Here is a 10,038-nt window from a genome sequence, read left to right as displayed (position 1 = left end):
CCCCCCCAACCCCAAAATCTGAACATATTTCTTCCCTAAGCCTCCATCTTTGGCATGCAACCTCTCTACAACGATCCCGATCTTGACTCCGACTTCGTCTACAACGAGCAAGGACATGTCGACATTCTTTGGTCAACATTCTTCGACGTCAACCCGAAAATAGACAATTCTGCTGAAAAATACCTTGATTGTATCATCTTCACCTTGTCCGAAGCAATCGAAGAGCAGCTTGCCAACGTTCATTGGCAAATCACTTCTGTTCCACGACGAGGGTGAACTTTTTCCCCTATTCAAATTCTCTTATAATCATCTGCTCTTGTAGGTTGTGATTCAAGCACAATAAGTCGTACCAAGTTTTATGTCTTTGCTTAGTAAACGTAGGATCTGAGTTTTGATTTTCTATGCTTTCTAATCTCATTGTTAACCTAGGGATTCTATTGATCATCTACTTAATTTGTATCGGTTGAAATTCTAATAACTTTGGTGATAATAGCTCTTAGCATGGGATTTTGCTTAAGCGAAGCCACTCTTTTATTTTCTATTATCGTTTAGTGGCTAACGATCGTAATTATTAATTGCTCTAATTCAAAACGTGCAAGTTCTTATCGCATTCATTAAAATCATACTTAATCCTGCATCACAATGTTATAGTCATTTATATATAATTCTGATGTTTCGAATAAAACGGCGAGGTTCGTTTCACGAACGGGCGTCGTCTGGGTAGTGTCGGGCAACACCTCGAGCGTAGGTCATCGATTTCGATCATTTTGGCTCGATTCGACTGTGATTGATTCCCTCTTTGGTAAATTCAACATATTGATCGCATCAGCGCAATCCGTTTGGCAATCGAATATCGTTTGAGCATTTTAGCGATGCGTCGCACCCACCGAACATCTTTTGCGTCGTCAATTTTAGATTTTTAGTTCTTTTTGTGCTCACTAGTGTATAAGTCAACAATGTTTTGCACAATGAGGACACACATAACATGAGTATATTGTACATATTATTATAAAATTAATGTTCCTTCACATAGAAATTTTTGGATGACTATATCATGATTCACTTTTAATTTTCAATATAAAGATACTTCTTAATTCTTATTATCACCAAATTGTACAACAATTGCTTAATTTTACAGCAAAGCAATCTAGATATGACTATTTTTTTCATAATACAAAATATTTTCCTACAAACTTGGAAGAACTATCATGCATTCTAATGCTAATTAAACTTTGGAATGGGCCGAATTTTTTTCACACAAAAATAATGAGAATTTTGGACTATCGAATTAGACAGTAGTTAGAGTCTGAATAGTTGATTTATTTCGTTGTCCTTTATCGAGCAATGCAACATGTAGATAAAAAGTTTTTTTTCTTTTATTTCTATTAATTAACATCATGTTACATTATAAGTCCATATAATCGGATATAAGTATGAATTTTCATTAATATGGAGATTATGATTAGAAGACTTTCATAAACTAATATGTTGATTACATAGGAAAAACTCATTATCAAGAAGCTTAATTTGATTAGCATATATTATTAAGACTAATGAATTTGTAGTTCTTTTTTCTTTCGGTCAGATATATCAATAATTATATTTCCTTCATAAAATATATGTATATGATATTATAATTCACCCTATGATGCATTTAGCAAAAAATACTAAAAAATATTTATTTTATATTAATAATTTATAAAACTATAATATTTTTTCCATAGCATATCATATCCTACATTTACAAATATGTCACCGTGTCCATGTCGTCTTTTGTAAATGACTCCATCCATGTCTGTGCCTATGTTTCCTAGCCACTCTTGTTTGAACGCTCAGGCATAAAATGCTTCAAACTATTAGTTAATGTGGACAAGTACAATTAAATATAATCTTGTTTGAACGCTCAGACTTAAAATGCTTCAAACTTTTGGTTAATGTTGATAAGTACAAATAAATATACTCCTGTTTTTTACACTCAAACTTAAAAAGATTCAGTTATTTTATATTGTCAACAAGTACCACACAAAGTTACTGCCCACTTGCTGGTAGTAGTTAACATACAATTATTAGCAATCTGCAGCCTCAGTATTACTTGAATTTAAATGTAATCCGCTTCATTTTGCACTAAAAAATTATCCATCATGGAATCCCAAAAGGTTTCATCACTGGAGAAGGTTTTTTGTTAAAATTTTTCATTCTAGTTTCTTAGGACTTCAGTAAGGCATAATATACCGTCAACATTTATGAATTATTTCAATAAGTTCAAGCATAATAAAATTGATGAGGACATCAAGACATGAAAAGTTTACTAGAGGCATGGCCGTCGATCTACGGCCACGATTACATCGCTCTACTTTTGATTTTCATATTTATTATTGATGTATTTTTTTTATTTATGAAGTTTTATTATGCTTTTCCATTTTTGCCCTTACTTAAGGGCTTAGGTATGTGTAAGCCCAAGGGGCATTGTAGTACTTTTTATTTTCTCATTGCATGTGCTATTTAAAGCCTCCCTCTTCTTCTTTGAGGGTTAAAGAATGAATGATAAGAAAATTCCTGCATAAGTGTTCTTTGAATTGTGAGAGTTCTAGGAGAGAGCTTTGGAGAAATCCCTAGGGAGGGAAAGCGGATCACCCACCAACCTTGGAGACAGCCGGGTTCGTGGCTTGTTTTATCGATTCTTTCTTTATATCCTCCCTTCCTTCTTACTCCTCCAAGTTTCCACCGCCGACCATATCCCCACCCCACCACCGACTTAGACCCACTTCTCCACCCCCACATAACCGCCGGCCCCAACAATGTTTCCTTAATTGGGTGACCCATCCGACCCCTCCACCTCCACCAAACATTAGCCTAGCCACCGGTTTTCCCCTCCCCCTTGCCTCCAATTTTCCAAATTCCACTTGAATACTTTCCTTTCTTGCTTAGCTCCTCTTCGGAAAGTTATTTACTTTCAAACAATTAATTCAAACTTGAAATTTGAATCTTTTTCTAAAATAGAATCATATTTTTGAAAAATTTCTAAAATCAAATTCAAAATTAATTTGATTTGGATTGGACATTAAATTATATGTCCTGATTAGTGAATCCCAATCAGGAAAGCATTAAACCCCATTTAATCCCTCCAATCCCCTCCCTATACCGCCGGCCCCCTCTTGGTTCTTTGTGGAATTATTTCCAAAAGCAATGCTCTCTCTTGGAAACAATTCAAATCCCTCCATTACTTATTTCCTTTTCCATACAAATCATTTTGGGAAAGCTATCAATCCAATCAACCAATCAAATTTTGAAATTCAAATTGTTTCCAAAAATAAGGACCTATTTTAGGAAACTTATCCAATCAAATCCAAATCAAATTTGAATTGGATTGTTAATTCTTCCCTCAATTTGAATTCCCAAATAGGCAAGCACTAAAGACCCTTCCCCAATCCCCTCCACTCCTCTTGATGCCGCTGGCCCCATGGTTCCTTCACCATTTAATTTCTTTCCAAAACCTAGACCCCAATCAAAGGAATTAATCCCCTAATTCCTCACTCCTCCCTCTCTCTACCCGCCACCCACTTCAAACCCTAGCCCCAACACATGATTCCCTGCTGTCCAGAAATACCAAAATCATCAAGAAATTGTCCAAGAAGATTTCCTAGTTGCTATCCAGAAGAAGATTGCTATCCTGAACTTCAGCATTAGGAAAATTGTTGTCCAAGAACTCCTGCATCTTCCCCTGGCCTCCCTACCAATGGGAGCCCTTTCAAACTGCTGTCCAAGGACTGCTTGTTGTCCATCAATTCCGACAAGAGGAGATCAACAGTTTCGCTGCCATAAAGCCACCATCCACTGTCCAAGCTTGCAAGAAGGTTGAATCTTAGCAAATGATGAACTCTTTCATTCTCTCTTACTTTATTCGTTGATCCTTACTTGTGGTTTTATTTGATTCATGCAAAATATTGCCAAGCTCCGCTAAAAGTTTAGTGTTTAGTAGGAAGTGTCTGAAAGATCTTTCATAGCACTACTCTTATTGTTAAATTAGGGATTTCTTGTTTAAACACATCTCGTATGCAACGTAGAGTTATTGATTATTATGTGATTTTTACTTTTCACGGGTAACTTGGCCTAAGCTTGTGTTTACCGCTCTTTGGTTTTATTTCATTGTTTGAATCATCATAAAGCTTTAATTAATTAGCTCTTACTCAATAAACGTGCAAAATTCTTATCTAACTCAAATTTTCATGTATGTCCTGCATCAAAAATGCATTAAAATTATCAGCATAAATAACATATAAAGGGTTACCATATAGTTTTAACAGAAATAGTCTTTTAGTGTGTTTCTAGTTTGATTTAAATATGCTACAGCGTGTTATAAGAAATCACAAATCTTCTAGTGAATAAATAATTCGGTTTTCTCAAAATAAATAAATAAATAAATAATTCGGCAAGTGTATAAATTGCAGATTCCAATTGTTCACCATATTAAAATATTCGGTCATAAACACACAAGAAAAAGGCTGACCTTTATGTAGACCTTGCATTTAACTTCATGAACAATGGAAACTCCCTTTTCTTCAATCTTTTTGAGAGAAGGGCTGCTTGGCTGCTCCAATTCACCTTCTGTACATGCATTATCCAAACACAAAGAATTGCTTAAATAAATAGGCTATTAGACTACTAGAATTGTTTCAATAAGGTTTAGATAAATTACTTCCAAGTTCGTAAAGGAATGTTCTCATTGAGTACCACAACTAAGTCATTAAGTAGTATCATACAAGAAGAAGATACCTGAAGTAAGCATAACTCTCACCTAGTAAAACATGAGTCTCCTACAAGACAACACTAAACAAGAGAATAGCTCCAGACAACACTAGACTTTTGGAATATTGACAAATTAAGAGAACAAACCTCGAACTTTATGAGTCATCGTATATGCACATTTGTTAGCATTAGCCTTTCATTTCTTCTGCTTGCAAAATTAGATAAAATACTTCGCTAATAATTCTAAATATTTATTTAAAGATCTTAGTATGAAACATGATGCTAACCTAAATAAATGAGAAAAGAACCAAAATGGTCCCTCAACTCTTTGTGAGAGATCAAAATTGTCCCCAACTCTTTTGAGGGACCAATTTGGTCCCCAACTTTTTAAAATTGTGCATTTTTTATCCTAACATTCAATGTTTGAGCTTATGGTGTTAAATGTATGGGTATTTTGATCATTTTTAATTAAAAGTTTATTAAATATATAAGTTTTTTTAAAAAATTTATCAAACAATTGAAATTAAAACTAAAATAATTATTATTTTTTAATTAAAGAAATATTTAATAATTTTAAAAATATATATATAATTATTTAAAAATTATATTTAATAAATATGTTATTAAAAATAATCAAAATACTCATACATTTAACACCATTAACATGAACATTAGGGCTTCGTTTGTTTTTTTGGTGCTTTTGTAAAAGGCAGTTTTAAAAAACATGAGTTTAGAAAATGGAGTTTTCTAACGGAGAAGCATATATAAAAAGCTTTCTCAAAACTGCAGAAAAATGAAAAAAAATGAGTTATTGGGAACGTGATTTGACGAACCAAACAACACCAAAAAAAAAATTCCTCCGTTTCCAAATGGAAAAGGCAAAAAAACGCTCAAACAAACAAAGTCTAGATCTTAGGACAAAAAATGTCTCATTTTAAAGATTTGAATGACCAAAATTAATACTTCAAAAGAGTTGGGAACCATTTTGCTCCCTCACAAAAAGTTGAGAGATCATTTTGATCATTTTCTTCTAAATAAATAATTAAAAAATGTGTATATCACAGGGAGAATTTCAACAATCTTAAATATTACATATTAAAATTTAAAATATCCAATCTTACGAGAAGATTTCAGCAAACTTTAGCTATAAACATCTCCCCCACCCCCCCCCGGGCACTTCATTGCATTCCTACTAAATGGACCCTTTTGCAACATAGTTTTTATGAGAATCTTAAAATGTATTTTTACATTACAAAAGAGTTTTGAGAAAAAAATTAAACATGCATGTTATCATACATAAAGAAGTTATTTCCTGCTTTACAAGGGATTTTAGGTTCAAAACTTTTATTATTTAGTCATTATATATAATATTTTTTCAAGTATTGATCATTGATTGGTGTGCAAGTCTTTGACCCATTTAGATTAATGAGTTAATAAGCTCCTCACACATATGCATTTTCAATGAGGAAGAGGTCTTCCCAATTAGACCTGAATTTGTCATTAATTCTTCAATGAGGGATGATCGGTATTCTCAGGAACATGATCAACTCATCTTAGAATGTCTAAAGATACATCAAGTGATCGAAAGATATTGACATATTTTTTTCAATAAATTTCAAGGTTTTATTGAATTTTGAGTTTGATTTCATTTAATGCACCGAGTTCTTCCACTTGCAAACGAGAGTATTCTTGAGTGAGATCATATTCAATAACTACTCGAAGTGATAGCAACTCAACCTCAATGGCAGTGTTGCTTTAGCTCCAAACACTTAACACTTAAGGAGTGATTTTTGTTGGTGTTTTATAGATAGTGTGATATGCCTAACACTTTTATCATTTTAATGTCACACTCCTTTATTTTTAGCGAAGATCTTTTAAGTAGCTTTATCAGTATTTTGTTAAAAACATCAGTCAAACCATTTACTTTTAGATTGTATATTGATCAATATCGTCAATCAATCCATATCATTCAATGAATCAATATATAATAGTACTTTTAAAAGTCTACCCATTGTCTACAATTATAAGGTGTGGCATATCAAATCTATAGACATTGTGGTTAAAGAAATTGATAAAATGCTTGGCAATAACCTTCTTTAATGAAGCTACTTCAACTCATTTTAAAAAATGCTGCTAATATGTAGTGCCCAACAAATGATAGTTGATCGAATATCTATTACTCAACATACAAATGGTCAGAATGCAACTGTAGAGTGTAATAGATTTAAGGGCTAGGGCATCGTACCACGACAGATTTGACATTCATGGCACATTTTAGCATAATTGATGTGATCTTTCATCATCGATGACCAGTAGTAACACAATTTTTTATTTTTATAGATGTTTTAGGACTCAATTGGTGCACTCCACAGTCGCTCATGAACTTCAGCCATGACTTTATCATCTTCTTCAATCTTCAAGCATCATAGTCACATTTGGTTAAAAGATCTGCGATAAAGAGTGTCATTGACAAACACATACTGTTGAACCCTCATTCCAATTTGTGCAGCTAACGATTTATTTGTTTGTAATTTACCTTCTTTAAATAATCAACGAAAGATTGTCTCCAAGTACCTCGCTCTTCTACCATGAAGGCCTCTTTTTATAATTCTAGAACTTTCTCGGACATTCCATGAAGATGCTTAATCTTATCTTTCTTTATGAAAGCCTAAGCTTCAATGTTTTGTATTTTATTCAACATTATGCATTGCTAAGCCCTGACAATTTCATTCACAACTCAATCATTCTCTTTACCATAAGAGCCTCTTTCCAACTTCATTGCCTTTGGTTAACCTTCAATTATGTTGAAGTAAACACATGCTTAATTATATGATAATTTTTTTGGATTTTTTCCCTCTTATATTGTTGAATTATTAATAAGCTATTCATGATTTTAATGATTTAGGCTATTTTTAAAATAGCCTGTGCAATCATATATATGTCATACATTATCACTCAAAGGATCCTTACAAAATAGTGCACTATTTGTAAAACCTTAAATATTAGTAGTTGCCATTCACAGAACAGGACGCCAATTCACAGTTGAGAAATAAGATTTGTTCTCGTGAAAAGACAAAAGTGGAGTAGGTGAAGAGTATACCAAACCTACGTTGCCTAATAAACGATCATGCTGCCATGTAATTGAAGCCTATGCAATAAGGAGCATGTCTCCTAAAATACCTAGAAGATTCTTGATGAAGAGAGCCATCAGTCAAGTTCCTATTCGATAATAAAATCAATTTCATTTTAACAAAACTCTTCTATTAAATCTTAATCTAAGTTTAAAATAAAAACTTCAAAGGAAATAAGACTGATGTTAATTCCATTTTGATTAACCACAGAAAACTTGAAATTTAGCTATTTATTTTCCAGAGCAATAGAAAGATAATTAATATTAAATTAATAATGCCACAATGTCACTGCATTGAAGTCATAAATTCCAAATACGAAAAAAGCTTTCCCTACGTTACCTTCATCTGGATCGCCTGTTTCTACTTTCTGCGGAGTAGAAAACTGACCACCTGAAAAGAGGACAAACAAGAATTTAGCAATTAATTTTATTCTGCTTTAAACTTTCCTAAAAATATGCAGAAATTAGTTTTCAAGAAAGAAAGAGTGATCGCATGGAAAAAGGAGCAATCGAATAAAAGACAATAATATTAAAGACAAATGAATATGGATAATTCAAATTTTTTAAAAGTTGGACTCGCAACAAGCAAATAACAGCCCTACCTTCCATAATTATAATTGTAATAACTAAAAAATTAGGCCCAATTTTTTAAATTTTAAGATGTACAATCTATTACATATCATGTCATATGCAAATTAATGCAATATAAAAGAATATGAATATTGCAATGACAGCAGGTTTTTCCGGACCACACGGGGACAGAGCTTACCAGAGAAGATAGGTGCTTTTGTTCCGCTCGTGGAAAAGAATTCCCCACTTTGTGAACTAAAAAATAAGCTTGAATTCTGCAAAAATGGCAAGCTGGCAGATGGGGCTTCCTTTGATAATTCATTGTCCGTATTGGAGCTCAACCTGCTCTGGGAATTGAAAAACAAGCTTGGCGTTTGTGGAACTGAAACAGTAGGAGGCATGACCATTTTGCCAGACGCAAGGTTTCTATCAGAATTTGGATTTGATTCAGCGCTTTTGGACACAAAAATTGATTCGATCTGACTACTAGGTGAAATAGAAGCAGGTTTGCTGCTTGATTCTTGCAGTGAAAAATTAGGTGGCACAACTGCATTTGGAGATTCAAGGTTTGTTGGGGGAGTGATAGGAGCCTTGCCCTCTACACTTGGTGTACTTGTAGACAGGTTGCTTTGTGATTTTGCAGCATTTTCTCTAAGCCACTCAACAACATCCTTGAATTCTTCCTGAAGTAAGAGAGTACAAATTTAATGGGTGTTTGTCTTAATGGTAAAACTTCTACAGTGATAATAACATTCAATATGTAGTGATCCAGTTTTAACTTCAGTAAAAGCAAGTCCTACCCAAAAAAAGAGGAAACAACTCTCTAGAGGGCACCCAATGAGAATTTTTTTTTTAAATTATAGATCTTTTTTTTTTCGAATAACAGCATAGATTATAAATTTTCAGCCACAAAAGATAATATCCAAATATCAAATCTAGAAAGTTTGGTACCACCATATAACCCAAAATGTACTTCAAAAAATTGCATATGAATCTACATACTAAAGGTACAAGAACAATTGCAAAATTATAGGAATAGTTATCAGCCACTGATTGTGCTTATAGCAGCAAGTAAGCTCAAAGATTACAACATATTGTACAATGCTTGTTCAATCATCATCATCAATAGCCTCATCCCAACTACTTGGCATCTTTTCAACCATCATCATCAATAGCATTAGCCTCAACCCAACTATTTGGGGTCGCTTTATGAATTCTTCATCCTTTACTCTTGCTAAGAATTATATGAGATGTTATCTCTATCTAGTGCAATTTTTTTGTGGTACTTCTAACAATGTTACTTCTTATATATCACTTTTCTTCATAATCCTTCAACATTAATTTTATCTACTTGTCTTACTATGACATCTACTTCCTATTATACCTACAAGCTATATAAAAGCCTATTTATCAATAATATCTTTAATAACTACAACAACAAAAACAACATCAAGCCTTTATCCCACTACGTGGGGTCGGCTACATGAATCTTTTTCCTCCACTGTGTCCTATTAAAAGTTAAATTCTCATTTAAATCTAATAAACAAAGGTCATTCCTAATATTTTCTAACCAAGTCTTTTTAGGTCTGCCT

General features: G+C 33.1%; 1 protein-coding gene across 4 annotated transcripts in view; it reads right to left on the bottom strand.

Moving 5' to 3' along the window:
* The window catches only part of LOC110107677, a 34,267-nt gene that overhangs the window by 13,444 nt on the left and 10,785 nt on the right, over nucleotides 1-10,038 (bottom strand). For all 4 annotated transcript variants that reach the window (XM_020838000.2, XM_020838001.2, XM_020837996.2 and 1 more), the window contains exons 4-6: nucleotides 8,646-9,129; nucleotides 8,217-8,267; nucleotides 4,508-4,605 (exon numbers count right to left, since the gene is read on the bottom strand). In XM_020838000.2, coding sequence (XP_020693659.1) covers nucleotides 4,508-4,605; nucleotides 8,217-8,267; nucleotides 8,646-9,129 — 633 coding nt within the window. The remainder of the gene's footprint in view (nucleotides 1-4,507; nucleotides 4,606-8,216; nucleotides 8,268-8,645; nucleotides 9,130-10,038) is intronic.

Source organism: Dendrobium catenatum, unplaced genomic scaffold (genome assembly GCF_001605985.2).
Source record: "Dendrobium catenatum unplaced genomic scaffold, ASM160598v2 fragScaff_scaffold_1022, whole genome shotgun sequence".
In the NCBI taxonomy this organism is placed as follows: domain Eukaryota; kingdom Viridiplantae; phylum Streptophyta; class Magnoliopsida; order Asparagales; family Orchidaceae; genus Dendrobium; species Dendrobium catenatum.
This window is presented reverse-complemented; position numbering and strand designations above follow the sequence as displayed.